At 46.0% G+C, this 16,747-nt stretch overlaps 1 protein-coding gene across 1 annotated transcript; it reads right to left on the reverse strand.

Annotated features, from left to right (window-relative positions):
- Window positions 1-527: 527 nt before the first annotated feature.
- Window positions 528-16,516, reverse strand: LOC309331153 (uncharacterized protein C11orf52 homolog). The gene is made up of 4 exons (XM_081843236.1): window positions 15,820-16,516; window positions 7,760-7,800; window positions 5,249-5,298; window positions 528-3,676 (listed from the first exon to the last, which is right to left on the reverse strand). The coding sequence occupies exons 1-4, from the start codon at window positions 15,846-15,848 to the stop codon at window positions 3,425-3,427; spliced, it is 372 nt and encodes a 123-aa protein (XP_081699362.1). The 5' UTR covers window positions 15,849-16,516; the 3' UTR covers window positions 528-3,424.
- Window positions 16,517-16,747: the final 231 nt, after the last annotated feature.

A 16,747-nucleotide genomic window follows, 5' to 3' on the forward strand; every position in this document is an offset into this window, starting at 1 on the left:
CTCATTCCAATTGTTGGAAATAAACAGGAACCAGAAGCCAAGAAGGTGTGTCTGCCTGATCTATAAATCCAGTGCAAATAATAAAAATAATTTTTTCAGGTAAATCATCTTGAAACACTTTAAATGTTCACATTTCATCTATTTAGCGCCTGCTAAACAGGCAAAATTGCTGTTATTATTTCCCTTTCCCTGCAGAGCATTTGATTATTGGTTAAATACATTGCACCTCTAAAACCAGGCATGTAATACTAGATCCATCTGCAGGCTTCTTAGAGTTCCCCTGGGCAACCAGAGATAAAATACTGGCTTTGTACAGTGAAGCTCATTTGAGGACAGTGTTTATTGCTGTTACTTCACATGCAGAATATATATATTTAAAAAGCCTGAGGCCTTGCTTATCCAATTGCATCAAATGACATGGCTGGAAGACAACTTTCACATGTTCCATTTTTGTTCCGTCAACTAGATAGACAGAAGAACCAGTTTGTTTGTGATAACATAAAGTAGTCTGCAGCCAAGAGCAGAACATAAAGCAGTCTGCAGCCAAGAGCAGAATGAGACCAGCCTCATTCACACGTAACACTAATCCAAACCATGCAACAAGCTGTAGGGAAAACCTTGGCCTCAGATTGTGGATAAGGCGGAAAGACCTTAATCAGAATTCCAGGTTCGGTTGATGTGCTAAGCTGAGCATTAGTTTAGCTGCTTATCATCCTGCATTGACATAAATAGCCAAGTGACTCCATTCTCCTCCTTAGCAACAGGTTTGCAATTGCATGCACCAACCAGGCCAGAGTGTAAATAACCTCCTTTATGCTGCTTGCTAACTGACACCCCAAAGTTGTTTTCTATGGGACAGCCATGTTTCACCCATCATAAAGGCAATTGCCTCTCTAGGGACGCAAGGCTGGCCATATGAGGGAGGGGTGTTGTGCAGAGGACTCCCCATTTGAAAGACCAGCTTGTTGATGACCAAGCCATGGCCCTGTGCCAGAGAAAACTCCGGGGGTTATGGGGCTCTTGGGCAATCCTGCTCCATGGCAAGGCAAGGCAGAGGTCAGCCTTGGGTGCAGGGCTAGTTGGAGGCCGGATACTAGCCAGCCTGAGGCAGGACAAGTTGGGGAGAACGTCAACTGCACTCTAGGAAGTGAAAAAGTGATGGCACACCTACACCATGCATTCATTGCAGTCTTATACCACTTCTGACACCCATGTAGCTCTGGGGGAGGTCTCCTAATTACTCTCAGTACCCATAAGGTTTCTATGGCAGAAGCCATGGATGTTAAGGTGGCATAGGAGTGCTTTACATTTAAGACTCTCCAAGAGTCTCCTACTGTGGTATGTAATTGGAGAGCCTCTGGCCCCTCACTGGGGCCTCAGTGGAGTCTTCTGAATCAGAAGACAGCAATGCCACCTCCTCTAGCCAAAGGAACTCTGAACCCCTCAGGCTCATCAGGTAGCGGCACCTCTGGGACGTACCCTTCCCCCTTTTGGTTCAGAGTCCTTGACTTGCTCTCCTGAAAAGGAATCTGCTTTCCGGTCCCTGAGACTGAGCCCCCTTCGCTGAGTGGGTCCAACTCCTCTTCAATCCCTGTCATCACTACTTGCCTATTCATTTCCCCGCTCCCTCTGGGCCCGAAGCAGAAAACATCCCAGAGGCAACCGGAGTGTGATACGTATTCCATCTTCATATCACTGCTTTTGTGGTAAAATGGGGTTGGGCAGTGTGCGAAAACAACAGAAAGGAAGAGGAGGAGTTGGACCAGCAGATGCAAGAGATGAGCTTTGTGCCACTGTTTTCCCCTGTTCCAAAAAGCAGCTATTCTACGATCATCACAAATTTGTTTTAGACTTTTTGAATTTGTACATGTTATCAAATATGCTAGAAGAAAGGCAAACACCCAAAGGTCACACCTGTGCTTTCCGCCAAGGCTCCTAGCCCCACCTTTTCCATTAAAAGGTCAAGCCCGCTTTACAAGTGCCTGCACACACAAAACAGAAACCTTGGGAGATCTTACACTGCCTATTCTGGATGAGAAAACTAATAAGCTAATATTAGGATGTGTGAAGTCGTCATTCATCACATAATGATCCTTTCACAAGACAACTATGCTGCATAGAAAATGAGTGCAAAAGTCACATTGTGACAACTTTTCTGCCTCAAAAACAGTCAGGTAAATCAGCCCCATGCTGTCACTGAACTTAACTGTCCCAGTCTGTGTACTCTATGAATAGGTGCTTAACATCCGAGAAAATGTAGAACTGTTTTGCCATAGGTGGAAATGGGGGCTGAGCTTTCTGATGGCGTTGCCCACACAAGCAAAACAAACTTGCATTCCATTTAGGAAGAGGTACCCGGTATGTCCTGAATTTCCTACACACAAATCACTTGTAGGATTAATCTTATTGAAATGAATGTGATTATGTGGCTGAGTTGAAGACGACTCAAATGGAAGATGTTCTTGGTACATTTGTCCTGTAGTATCGTGCAGTAACATTTTTGATTATCAGTGTCCAATGAACTGAAATGAAGTCCAAAGATGCTTATGCCATGAAAAAAATGTGTTTTTTTCTTTAAGGTGCCACAAGACTTTTCTTTTCTTTCCTTTTCCTTTTCGCTGCAATATATTAACAAGGCTACTCCTCTGGATAGTGTTGATTATGTTAGTACCTGCTTTCTTTGAAAAATCACTCTCACTGTGCATCCTAAACGATACTCCCCGGTTGTAATTTCACAGTGAACGTTCATAATATGATAATGGAATCCAGTTACTATTGATCTGAAGTGGGGGGGACATCACAAATATCTATATTCTTTAGCTCCAAAGGCACTTCCAGACTGTTGCTATTTTAAGTGGGGATTCAATCACATTAAAGTTGATTTGCAGTTCTTTCACAAACCTACCCCCCCCCCAAATGGACTTTTTGCAATAAGGAAAGTGATGGAGAAATGCACTGAAAGTGTGGGATAACAATTGCTTGGCGCAACATCTAACCTCCTCACAAACAAATCAGGATGAATACGCAATAAATCACAAAAGTCACCTAAACTTCCTGCAAACAAATCGGGATGAATGCTCAACAAACGGGTCATTTGGAAGCAAACCAATATTCCAGCTGCGTCATTCTCACCATGTAGCTTGGTGTCCCAGTGATAACTTTATATTATAAAATAAAGAATTGAGGAGGGATTCCACTAGCTTCAGAAACGTCTCTGGTCATCTTGCCCCAAGTAGTAATTTTCTTGGCACGCTTGGGGAAATGTTTTTGCTCCCGTTACAACAGTGTCCCCTTATCAGATGCAGCCGAAAGGTGACACACATCCTTCTTAGGTTTCACCAGCCAAGGAAGTGGAGACACAAAATCCACAACATCTTGGTCTGAGAGATGCTTCTGTTGTTGGATAGCAAGAAGGGTTTAGCTCTTACACCAGAGTGCCATTCTTACTGTCATACTTCAGTGTAGCCCGGGGGAAGTTGAGGGTGGCATATTCTGTAGTGTTCTGGGACTGGAAGGTCTTCACCTCTTCAGCTGAGCGCTCCCGTATTTTGCTGAAGACCTGGATGTCTGCATAATGCACGCTGCTGTCGTCGTGCTTCATGCTCTTTGGCTTGCTCACGGTGGCATAGACTGGGAACTCAGACACGTCGTCATAAACGGGCCCAACATCCATTCCCTTCAGAGAGAGAGAAAGGGGAAGAGATTGAGGAAGGCAAATCTCTCTGAAGCAAGCTCAGCCCAATCAATGTTGGTGCATCAGGGAGGAAACCCATATGGCACCCCTGTTGCATTATATTCACTCCATATTTTTTATGTTAGTTTATAAGGGAAGGACCACAGGTCAGTGATGTGGCACCTGCTTTACATCTGAAGGTCTTAGGGTCAACCCACAGCATCTACAGGTAGGACTGGAAGAGGCTCACAGTCTGGAACCCTAGAGAACACTCCCTGTCAGTAAATGCAATACAGTCGTACCTTGGAAGTTGAACAAAATTCGTTCCAGAAGTCCGTTTGACTTCCAAAACATTCGGAAACCAAAGCGTGGCTTCTGATTGGCTGCAGGAAGCTCCTGCAGCCAATCGGAAGCTGTGGAAGCCCCACTGGACGTTCGGCTTCCAAAAATAGTTTGAAAACAGAAAACTCACTTCCGGGTTTCGATTGTTTGGGAGCCAATTAGTTTGGGAGTCAAGGCATTTGAGATCCAAGGTACGACTGTACTGGGTTAGGCAGACCAATAGCCTGACTCTGTTTATGGTAGCTTCCTATTCCTGTTTTAATGTTTTAAAGGGGTTTTATTGTGTAGTTTAATCCTGCATGCTCGTATTTTAATGTTATGTGCAATGGGCTTTTATACAAGAGAGAGAACAGCGCAGAAACCGGTTTGGGCTTTAAACAATATATAATATAATAAATAATTATATGGGGCACAATCCACTGGACAATTCTTCTGCTCGAGTCCCACTGAACATAGGGGGCTGCCTTATACTGTCAGACCATTGGTCCATCTAGCTCAGTACAGTCAACACTGACTGACAGCAGCTTCCCTGGATGTCAGACAGGGATAGTCTCAGCCTTCCTTAGAGACAATGGGGATCGAACCTGGGACCTTCTGCATACAAAGCAAGTATTCTGTCACTGGACTAGAAGAGAGCTGCTTCTGCTCCATTTATCAGAAAAGTCTGTCTTACTAGCACCAGGCAGAGTCTTACTAACATCAGAGCAAACACTTTCAGTATTCCAGATTAATTACTCCAGAATATACATCAACCCATGGTTATGCATTCACAATTATTGATGACTTCAGAATTGCAGTTAAACATACATCCGGATCATAGAAGTTGGAAGGGACCCCAAGGGTCTCCTTGTCCAAACTCCTGCAATGCAGGAATCTCAGATAAAACATCCATGAGATGTGGCCATCCACCCTCTGTAAAAACCTCCAAGGAAGGATGAATGCATCAAAGTAGATGCATTGTGTTTGTATGGTTAAAAATGGCCTGAATTGAGCACACTTACAAATTGACTAGGCTCATGAAGCTGCACTCACAGCACTGCAACTCACACGCCTGTGTGGCCTCTTGTGCGTATGAATTAGGGCCAAGAATGGAGTTATAAGGCTGATCCAATAGGCACTACTTCAACTCAAAGTAACATGGCACTGAATCAGCAACATACTTTAGGAGCTTTTGCAATTGGTAGCAAAGTCTTTTGCAATTGGTAGGCAAAGTCTTTTCAGAGGCAGTTTTACCTTCTTGCTCTCTGGGTGCTGCTGGGTGCTTGACTTAATGATTCTTGTACCTGTGGAAGAAACAGCTGATATTTAGAGAAGCAACATAGCTCGTACTAAAGAATGATAGGAGAGGCTAAATCAGAACACGGTGACTCCAGCAGAATCCTATTAATGTAAAAATTCATTTTTAAAACAGCAAGTTGCTAGACCTCATGAGTTTACAAACACCTCCAAAAATATGTAGGCACTGTGAGGTTTCCAGTAGGCTTCCAGAAATAGAATTATTCCATCCACCCAGGCACTAGGGCGTTCTTCCTCAACATGTGTTCTGAAACAGCGTCATCTCACAAATACAAATCCTTAATTGTTTCTGAGGGAGGAATGAGACCCCAGCCCCACTATAATTACTGCAACCAAAACAAGCTCAGCAGAACAGTAAGATTCTGCCGGTAAAACACATGAAAATTATGAGCAGGGGTGCAAAATCGTGTTGTTTGTATTGTCCGCCTCAGACTGTGGGCGTTCAAGTCAGAGCACCTGAGTCTCTTGTGTGTGAAAGTCAATAGGCCCTCAGCTATTATTCAGTTATTTGAACACCAAAGAGATCCTGCACCGAGTGTGAGCCCCCTTCACTGCGACCTTTGCTAATTTTTAACCCAGAGTGAACACATGACCTTCTCCCATGAGAAAGCCCAGATCCGTTCCTCTGGCAGAAAGCTTCCCACGAAGCACTGGGGTACAGCCGACCACAGTGGTTAGTGGCCATAGCAACATCTAGCAGAAGGAATGTAACAGTGGAGTTTTCCTTTGAAGTCCTCCAAGAAACCTAGGAACATTCTGTTTATTCCTCTCTGCTAACTTTGCTGTTTGTCAAGCGATGTGTTTTGCTAGGCCAGGGCCGCACTGGGCAGCCAGGTAGCAATTCTGTTTATTGTTCTTGGCTCCTGCTTGCTTTTAGGAAGGATGTTTTCAGCTCTAAGCCCGAAGTCTGAATTTGGATGTTTCTTTGTCTCCATGTTGATATACGCCTGGTGCACACATAACATTCTAGTTCTGAAAACACCCTGTTTCCAACTGCAGTATTACCCAATCCTGTTCCTGTTTGCTGTTGTTGTTGTTGTTTCTTACCCACCCTTCACCATAGGGTCTCAAAATGGTTTACGGCAATTTTAAATTCAATATTACAGACCCTCCAAGTGTCACTATTTCCCAGGGACAGTCCAGGATTTACAGAAGCCATCCAGGTTTCTGACTTGATCCCAGAACTTCCCACTTTTCCTTAAGACATCTCTATTTTCATCGGAGAAATGTTGGAGGGTATAGAGCTATGCAACCCGCCAAGCCAAGCTGATATATAACTATACAACCTTTAGAGGACACCAGTATAGGGAAGGTTTTTTTAATGAAAAAAAGTTTAATGTTTTATTATGTTTTCATATATGTTGGAAGCTGCCCAGAGTGACTGGGGAACCCAATCAGATGGGCAAGGTGTAATAAAATTATTATTACAGTGGTGCCTCGCAAGACGAAATTAATCCGTTCCGCGAGTCTCTTCGTCTAGCGGTTTTTTTTGTCTTGCGAAGCAAGCCCATTGACGGCTTAGCGGATTAGCGCTATTAGCGGCTTTTAGCGGCTTAGCGGCTTAGCGGATAAGCAGATAAGCGGCTTAGAAAAGGGGGGGGGAACCCCGCAGGAACTCGCAAGACATTTTCGTCTTGTGAAGCAAGCCCATAGGAAATTCGTTTTGCGAAGTACCTCCAAAACGGAAAACCCTTTCATCTAGCGGGTTTTCCGTCTTGCGAGGCATTCATCTTGCGGGGCACCACGGTACTATGGAATAGGACGTCCCTATTTTCCTCAGAGAAATGTTGGAGGGTATGATATTAAAAACAGTTTAGAACAAATTACAGTCACAGCAATAGGGTATATATATTTATGATCAGTGTGTCTTCAGCAGAAACTACATTTCATAACACCTACACACCGCTCGATTGTGAGGGGAAAAACCTCAAAGGGGTTTACAAAAAAGACAAAACAATTGAAATGAACGCTAAACATTTTAGCTTCTTAACATTGCAGCTGCTGCACTGTACTCTGGACTGCCAATAATCTATTTTGGGGCCATTCTGTTTTAGTAGCATATCATTAACACACACACACAAAGGCATTCTCCCTGATTCATGTGGTTCTTGGATCAAATGGAGGGCAACCTATTGTACATTAATGCAGCACATACTGTAACAGTGTAGAGCAGTGTAGCCCAGGAACATGTGGCCCTGCATATATTTTTCGACGTTCCCAGGCAGTTGTCCCGTTGATCGCTAACAGAATCCCTTGAAACCAATAGGACTTGCTTCCAAGTAAACCTGTTTAGAACTGTGGTGTGACTAGCTGAGTATTGCAGGGTTGTAGGCAGGAGACGAGAGGGTGAAACACCCGGGATTGAGCTTAAAAAAATCTGGTAAAGAAGCCACGTTCCAGGTCATTCCAGGTCTTGCATATAAAAAATGTTTGCAGAGGATTATTTACCTGGCTTTTCTTTTTTCCGCTTAAACGGCGAAGGACAGTTCCTGAAATAAAAGAGACAGAGTTGCTTGAAATTCAGAGGGTCTTTAATCCTCTAATGGCGCACTGATCAGTACTTGATAAAGGTGTATTGATCCACAGCCTGCCACAAAATGCTGCAGAGTGGAATACTTCAATTTTCTGGTTCTCACCCTCATCTGTCAGTCAGTATTCCATGCCCACTGAGCATGCTCAGTCTTCGTTGGGTTTGTGAAAAGTGCTGGGACGAAAAGAAAACTGCTCAGAAACATAGCTTTTAAACCCAGACCTGTGCCTAGAAAATCGGCATGAAAGGAAGTCTGGATGAGCCCTGACTGGGCATTTCAGCCCTTGTCTCCCAGGTTTCAGTCTGATACTCCAACCATTACACCACCCTGCCTCTCACTGGCTGTAACACGACTGGTGCTCTAGATTTCAGCATTGCCACCAGCAGGGGGGAGAGATACCACCTTGTTATATGGATAGCTAAAGAATGAAAAAATACCAGGGTGGGTTGGGGGACAGAGTGAAAGGAGGTGCGGCTGTGGGGAGCCTGTTGCTAAGATACCCGCCTAAAAACTCATTTTTCCATGGAAAGGGTTGGAAATGCTGAGAGCTCCTGGGCAGGGAGCCACAGCTGGCAGCTCTGTGACCTTCTTCAGAAACAAACACCCGGCTCTCGTAACATGCCTCCCCTCCTCCAGCCAGAAGCCACGGGGCAGCACGCAGACCGAATGCATTGTACAGTCAGCAAGCACACACTGGCTGGCTTATGGAAAGAGAAGAGAATGGACCCTGTTCAGTACAGGCCACCCCACCCGTCCTCTTCCCAAAGCTGGACATTGTCCTTTGCTACCAGTGAGGACGCCTGCTCTCTTTCCCATGAATAAGAAAGTTGTTTCGCAGCTGTATTTTGCTTCCATGTGATCCAGTACTTGTTTGCCCTTTCTGTGCTTTTATGGAGCCTAAAACTAATGTTGAACTGGAGCATTTTGTTTCTTGTTTTCTGCCAGAGGATTTTTCCCCAGGGCGGAGTTAGTGATTAGATCAGCCACATGTTTTGGAATGCATCTCCCATAAGCCCTAGCCAGGGTGATTTTGCTGGCTGATGGGAGTTGTAGTCCACAAGCACAGTTAAAATAAGTCGTGATCCCATAAGGCATGGCTCCTTGTTAAAGTTTGTTTCACATAATGGTTTGTTGCAAAAAAACAAACAAAAATAAACCATGGTTACTCTGCGTGGCTGAGTTCAAACGTCCAAACAAGCCATACTTTAGCCAAACAAATCAGGGCATAGCGTCATGTCTGAAGCATACCAGCTCATTTACATGAGTAGAGCTGCCATACGTCCAGATTTTCCTGGACATTACCAGGATTTCAAAGGGAGAATTGACGTCCAGGGGAAATTTCTTGGATCTTAAGCAGCAATATATCTAAAACAATGAAATATGGCAACCCTAACCTGAGAGTAAGCTGCACCAAACTCAGTGGGATTTGCTTCTGAATAAATATGCATAGCATTCCACTCTGAGAGTGGTATCCATTGGGTGGTGGTATCCATTGGGACTGGTAGTATCCATTGGGTGGTATCCATTGGGACTGGTAGAGCGAAAGGCAGAGAGGCCAATATAGGCAGAGCCAGAACCAATGACAGACAGAGCCAACTAATTCAACTTTTGCCCCCATCCTCTTCCCTGCTGACATCTACAGCGACAGCACTGGAACTCAGGGGGAAGAAATGGACTGGCAGTGACTCCCTGCTAGACAAGTAGGCAGGCAAGGGCTGGTTGAGGATGGACTGAGGTTGGTGGGGCAGTACCCCATTCATTCACCCGAAAGGACTGCACTACAGATAAAATCCATTCTGCCTCATTTTCCAAAGTGTTTTCCTTCCCTGCTGCAAGTCCAGAGACTTATGCCAGGGATCAGCAAACTTTTTCAGCATGGGGCCGGTCCATTGTCCCTCAGACCTTGTGGGGGGCTGGACTATATTTTGGAAAAGAAAAGAAAAAAGAACGAATTCCTATGCCCCACAAATAACCCAGAGATGCATTTTAAATAAAAGGGCACATTCTACAAACACGCTGATTCCCAGACCATCCGCGGACTGGATTTAGAGGGTTATTGGGCCGGATCCGGCCCCCAGGCCTTAGTTTGCCTACCCATGACTTACGCTATCTTCTTGTAATGCAAAGAGCAGGGGGAGCATCATGAAAGACCCACAACTCTACTGGCCATCTTTCCACTCCGGCACCAACTTGTTCATTTCTCTGTTCTGCCAAGGCCTGGGCAGTGCAATTAAAATAGCTCTGCTTTAAATATAATCATTGGCATCCTAAGCCTGTTTCCTAAGAAATACAAGGCCCCTGTATCATTTTTCAGAGCTGCTTTTCTCTTCTATCGGTTGGCAGAGTGGAGGGGTGTTTTAACAAGCTGCCCCGCAGGCGATGGCTATTCTGAGGCTGTCTGCGGGCTAATCCCCGGCTCGTCCGTCCAAAGGCATCTCCGAGCTTCTGGTGGATCAGACAGAATTAGAATGGACAAGGATGGGAGAGAAGTCTACAGCAATGAGGCTGCTCCCTATCTCTCTAAACCAAATACAAGATGTTCCTGAAAAATCTTGCCCTTTGAGGCTTAAGCCCTAACCCTCACAAACCACTTTTTCCCACAGCTACCCAGAACTACTTGATCACCCTTGTCCATGTACTGGTAACCTGCAGGTTGGATTACCGCAATATGCCCTGTGTGGGACTACCCTTGAGGCTGGTCCAGGGGATGCCACTGGTTTAAAACCAAGCAGCTAGGCTGCTTGTTGGGACAAACTTCCACCAGCAAATACCACCTTGTCTATTGGCTACCAACCTGCTATGGGGGCTAAGCTCAAGGTTTAGGTACAGTGGACGCTCGGGTTCGAACGTGATCCATGCGGGAGGCACATTCACAACCTGCAGCGCCGTGTCTGCGCACACGCGGGGTGCGATTTGGTGCGCATGCGCGAGTGCAGAAACCCAGAAGTAACCTATTCTGGTACTTCCAGGTTTGGCGCGGTGCGCAACCTGAAAACACACAACCTGAAGCTTCTGTAACCCAAGGTATGACTGTCCTAACATGTAAGGCCGTGTACAGTTTGGGGTCAGGTTATTTGAGAAGCTGTCTTAACCCTTACCTACCCAGTAGTGATAGGTCATTGCATTCTGCAGAAGAGATTATCCCCCCCAAAATATCAGAGGACCACTCAGTACTATTTTTCTAGAAAAAGAGGTGCCGGAACTCATCAGGAATACCTTCCTTGTTCTCTTATACAGTAATGGCAATGGTGTCCACCTGACACTTGCCAGTACCGAGTTCCAGCCAGTTCTGGCTGGGGAAAAACCCCACCCTGGGCCCACTTCACAGCAACTCAGGTTGGGACTGCCCCTGTTTTGTGGAACAGCATCTCTTAAGATACGACCGGCGCCTGCTATCAGTCCTTTTCAGAAATAAACGGAAGACGTGTTTGTTTCAATACGTTTTTCCAGTTGGGTGAACTGGTCTCTGGCCTCAGGTGTTTATTCTGTGCTGTTTCTAAACCTGTATTACATTGTGCTTTCTCTACTTTTTAAAAAAAAAAAATGCTTAAGGTATTTTTATTGTATGTTTGCAAATCACAATGAGCCTCCTGGGAAATGCAATTCATAAACAAAATAGACAGAAAAGCGATTACAACCTCCAGCTGATTCCACTATGCAAACATGGTGCAAAGTTCCTTTTGTACGATCAACAGCATTTCTCCATTTCTTGCGCTAAATTTCCATGCCGCACTCTTGCTACTCCAGGGCCTTGTCAAAAAATATTAATATTCTGCAACTCAGCTGGGGGTGGGGGTTAGATTCAGCCCCTCTTTCCTCCATCTAGCTGCTTATTAAGTGGGATTGTAATCTCCAATGGTTGCTTGTATCTCATAATTTTACATGTCCTGGAATGCAATTTTCCTTCTTCATGGGATTTTGACAAATAGAGAGATAAATTTAGGTCCTATGGAAATCAATGGGACAGGTTAATAATGGCATAAATAAAGTCCTGTTGTTTCAATACAAACTAAGTGCAACCGACTTCTTGCTTGGATTTAGCTCACTGTTATTTCAAATCACCAGCTCAATTAATTATGATACCACTTCAGTCCATTAGAAGTTTTTGAATCAATTAATCTAACTGATCAAATGCACACTGCAGCCCTAATGGCAAAAGATGCTGAAGTACTCTGAGCACTCTAAAATGCTACATAAATGATAAGTATAATTATTACTCCTACTGCATTATCTGTGGAAGAGAGTGGCACTGTTAAGCAGAAATTATGTTTCAGCCAGCTTGCCTTGTATGGCTCAGTTAAAGATGTGGGAAACTCACATTCTGATTAATTTGTTGTTGTTTGTCGTTTAGTCGTGTCCGACTCTTCGTGACCCCATGGACACGGCAGGCACTCCTGTCTTCCAATGCCTCCCGCAGTTTGGTCAAAACTCATGTTAGTAGCTCTGATTAATTTACACTTACTTATAAACACACACACACAAGCATCCTTTTCTCTTCAGGGTAGCTCTGCCACTCTTTGTGCAATTCAGAAAACCAGCAAAATGGGGGCTTTGATCAGGGGTGGGGAGGTGGGAAGTGAGAGCACAGCTAACAACCTGTTTGCAAAATATTTCCTCCCGCTGAGTAAAACACCCTGCTCAGGTAGGACAAAAGAGCAGTGAAGAAGACCCCTTTGTGCAGGCAAGACACAAAACCTTATTATTATTATTATTATTATTATTATTATTATTATTATTATCTGCTCTGCAGTTATCCACCATGTGCTTTTGCTGACCCACCCATCACCATTCCATTTCCCACTTGCAGTCAAGAGAAGCCCTTTCTCTTTGTGGTGTTGATTTCATATTCACATTCATAGATGGGAGGGCTGAATCTGATCTGGGTTTTTCCCCCTTTAATTTTCCCCTGTTTCCCTAAACTGGCTTTGAAAAGCCCTGCATAGAGGTCACAGCGACGCCATACATTTAAAGCACATACGGTTTCTGCCAAATAGTCCTGGGAACTGTAGCTTAACGCACCCACCCACGAAGCAATGATTCCCCAGCATGCCGAACAAATCATGGTTCCCAGGATTCTTTGGGAGAAGCCATCTCCTTTAAATTTGTGGTGGGGATGGCTCTACAAGCATCTGTGAGGAGTTGGACTTCTCCTGACAGCAGAGGCTCAGGGGTCCACATTTGATAGGTGCCCACAGACCAGTGGTTTGGTGGTAATAAAATTCTGAAAGGCTCCCTGTTTGCTTGTATGTGTGCTTGTCATGAAAATAACACTGGAAATTGCATATGTCAGACCAGATATCCCAGGTGAGAACATCGTGTGTGTGTGTGTGATTTTTTAGAAATTAAGGACCAAGTTGAAAATCCGCCAACAAATCTAAACAACTTTTCACCAGGAAATAACCCTGCAGTTCTCTCTCCACTAGATGATGCTATTTCTCTGTTCCACCACAAACCATTAGGGTCACAGCAAAACCGAAAATCAGGACTTCTGTTTCACAGTGAGCCTTCTCTCCTCTTGCTCAAAGCAGTCTTTCAGACAGCGGCCACACCGCAGGCTGGGCTCTCCCCACCCACACTCCCAATGTAGGAGATCCTTCCACCTGCCATAAAAGGAATACGCTTCTTTCTGCTGCTGCTTCTATTACTGTATTTACTCTGTATCAAATGCTCACCTTTTTTTTTTTTTGCCCAAATTACGTGAAAATTGAGGGGCGCATTAGATTCTATGGCACATTTATATTCGCCAGCAAATACTTTTTTTTTGTTTCAAAGTTCTGAAAATTGAGGTGCGCATTAGATTCGATGGCACATTAGACTCAAGTAAATACGGGATATAGGAGGCAAAATAAATGGGGAATCCTAGGGAGATTCCTCCCCAGAGTGGAAGGACTATAGCTCAGTAGAACAGCATCTGCTTTGCATGTCAAAGATCCTAGTTTCAGTCCCCAGTGGCATGTCCAGGTAGGGCCAGTGGCGTAGCGTGGGGGGTGCAGGGGGGACGGCCGCACCAGGCGCAACATCTGGGGGTTAGAGTTAGGGGGCGCAAATCCACGGGTTAGGGGGCGCAAATCCATGGGTTGGGGGCACAAATTACTTGCCTTGCCCCGGGTGCTGACAACCCACACTACGCCACTGGGTAGGGCTGGGAGAGACCCCCTGCTTGAAGCCCTGGAGAGCTGCTGCCAGTCAGTGTAGACAATACTGAATTAGATGGACCAAAAGGCAGCTTCATATGTTGCTAGATCACACCAAACTACTCTCATTTGGGACTCAACATTTTCCTTTTTTTAAAGGGAAATTTCCTTATTCCGAATAGGATTCCTCACAAGAAAAGGGAAAAGTTGACAGCTATGGACTCCAAATGTAGGCTGAAGGAATTTTTGGCACCCTGAGCTTAGGTTCTCAAATGCCCAAATAGTGGTTAAGGTAAAGGTAAAGGGACCCCTGACCATTAGGTCCAGTCCTGACCGACTCTGGGGTTGTGGTGCTCATCTCGCTTTATTGGCCGAGGGAGCCGGCGTACAGCTTCCAGGTCATGTGGCCAGCATGACTAAGCAGCTTCTGGCGACCAGAGCAGCGCACGGAAACGCCGTTTACCTTCCCGCTGGAGCGGTACCTATTAATCTACTTGCACTTTGACGTGCTTTTGAACTGCTAGGTGGGCAGGAGCAGGGACTGAGCAGCAGGAGCTCACCCCGTTGCAGGGATTTGAACCGCCAACCTTCTGATCGGCAAGCCCTAGGCTCTGTGGTTTAACCCACAGCGCCACCTGCGTCCCCATAAATAGTGGTTGGAACCCCCTAAAAGAGAATGGCTGAGTGACAACTAGGATGTTCCTGGTTCGAAAGTCGCCCAAAGTCAGTGGCATTAGGCACAGCACTCTTTCCTAGCCTCACCACCTCATCTGCAATATACGGAAAAGAATGGATTTCTTTTCAGTAATTAAATTGTTTTCTGGTTGTTGTTCCATACTTTCTCCAAGGAGTCCCCAGTGCAGATTAATGCACTGGGTTCTCAAGTGGCTGTCAATACAACAAGGAATGCCAACTGACCCCCACCCCAGTCAGCTCTTATGTTTTTAACTGTTGCCTGATATATAGAAACCAAAGAGCAAAGTTTTTTTCTCAGCAATGGAGATAGTAAACAAAATTGCCTATTAAAGGCAAGACAAAACTGCTGCTAAGGTAACAGGAGCGGCAACAGGTGGGAAAAGTTGGCAGCCTGCTAGCCTTCCTCTGAGTGGTTAATTTCTAAAAGGGGAGGTGCCAGCACTCAAGCCTGCCCATCAAACTTATACACATTGACCTCCTATTATCTAGTACAGGGATGGGGAACCTGCAGCCGTCCATCAGCCGCATCAGCTAGCACGGCCAATGGCTGGGGATGATGGGAGTTGTAGTCCACCAACATCTGGAGAACCACAGGTGCCCGCCCACACCCCAGCCAACCTGGTATGTATGGGCTAGTGGCAGCTCTCATTGGGACAGGCAGCACACCCTGTACGTGCTCAGCAAATAAGTCTCAGGGTTTTGACAATGAATTAGCTTCTGCCTCAGGCTGAGCTCCATTGACACCTGTCTCCAGTTAAGCTCTGCCTCCTTTGGAGAAGTGGAAGCCGCTCCAGGAGGATCTCTCTGTATCTTGCCTGCAAAAACATTTAAGGCAGATCATGAGACGGGCAAGCTCCTCCTGTGAATGTGAAACCTGGAACGCTTCCATCCTTCCCCTAGTCGATACCAGGTGCTGCCCGGGTGGCTCTGCTCCCAGCCACGGGGCTGAGGAGGATGGTGGTGGCGGCACCAGCTCGAAGAACCAGCCAAGCTCTCCAGACCCGGCAGGGAAACACCACCTCTCCCTCTCTTTAACACGACACAGCTGGCAAAGCTGGTCTTCTTCGTAGCCCTGGGCTGCCCCCAAGAAGCGCTCCCTCCCTCTTTGCCCAGCTCCCAAGCAGCAAGCCGGCCCCAGCTAACTCACCAGACGCAGCAGCAGCACTGGTTGCCCATTTCGCTCTCTGGAGGGAGAAACCGTGCCTTTCTGGAGAGGAGAACCTCACTGGAGCACAGGGCGCCCGCATTTCCTGGTTCCCTGTTCAGCCCCTGGCAGATCCAATCCAAGGGAGTGTCTGGATCATGGACGTGTCAGGTTTCTCCCTCCATCAAGGAAGGCAAAGCTGTGTGTGCCATCTACTGGACAGAAGATCTCCCGAAGGCAGCTCGGCTGCTGTCGCTGCTCCTCTCCCAGCTGCTCCGCTTCCCCCCCTGACTCTCTGCCTTGCTGGCTTTGGAGTATGTGGCAGCTTGAGTTATAGGAGTTAGATGCACAATGGCTTTTGGGCTCCTCACATCCGCATGGAGCATCGTGCCCAGGACATTCAGCTCTCCCGCCGCTAGAGCTGAAACGGGTGAGGAATCTGGCAAGCGCACGCAGAAGGAATCATATCCATATGGACGGATGCACAGATTTTGATTTTGAAAAATATTTCCAAACTTCCAATGGGGTGAGGAGCTGGCTTGCCCATGGTTGCAGGCTTGTCTTATTCTCATGCAACATTTTGCTCCAAAAAATACCCACCTGAAGATCATGAGCCTGACTTACTGGCCTGACATCAGTGGCAGACTTTAGGCTTTAAAATTTCAGCAGTAAAATTGGTGCAACACCAAAATTCAGAGCCCCCACTTCTCGCTTTCTGTTGTACAGTGTCCAGTGTGGGTGAACCAGTCATGCTCCCCTAAATTTGCCTCTGCCAACATCCTCCCTTCTTCCCCAGCACACCATGATATGCTTATGAGTGTATGGTTAATTTACAGGAGGGGGGCTAGTGTGTATTGTTTACTTTCATGTTCCTGAGAGGCCTCCTGAGCCCTCTGCAGCTGCAAAAGAGACAGTGGTTCTACAGGTGGCC

This window comes from Podarcis erhardii (assembly GCF_964252035.2).
Source record: "Podarcis erhardii genome assembly, chromosome: 16".
NCBI classification, from domain to species: Eukaryota; Metazoa; Chordata; class Lepidosauria; order Squamata; family Lacertidae; genus Podarcis; species Podarcis erhardii.

Coding starts and splice junctions, on each gene's coding strand:
- LOC309331153 (XM_081843236.1), bottom strand. CDS start 15,848: ATGGGCAACCAGTGCTGCTGCTGCGTCTG. Junction 5,299..7,759: donor GCGGAAAAAAGAAAAGCCAG/GTAAATAATCCT, acceptor TTTCTTCCACAG/GTACAAGAATCATTAAGTCA. Junction 3,677..5,248: donor AGCACCCAGAGAGCAAGAAG/GTAAAACTGCCT, acceptor CTCTCTCTGAAG/GGAATGGATGTTGGGCCCGT.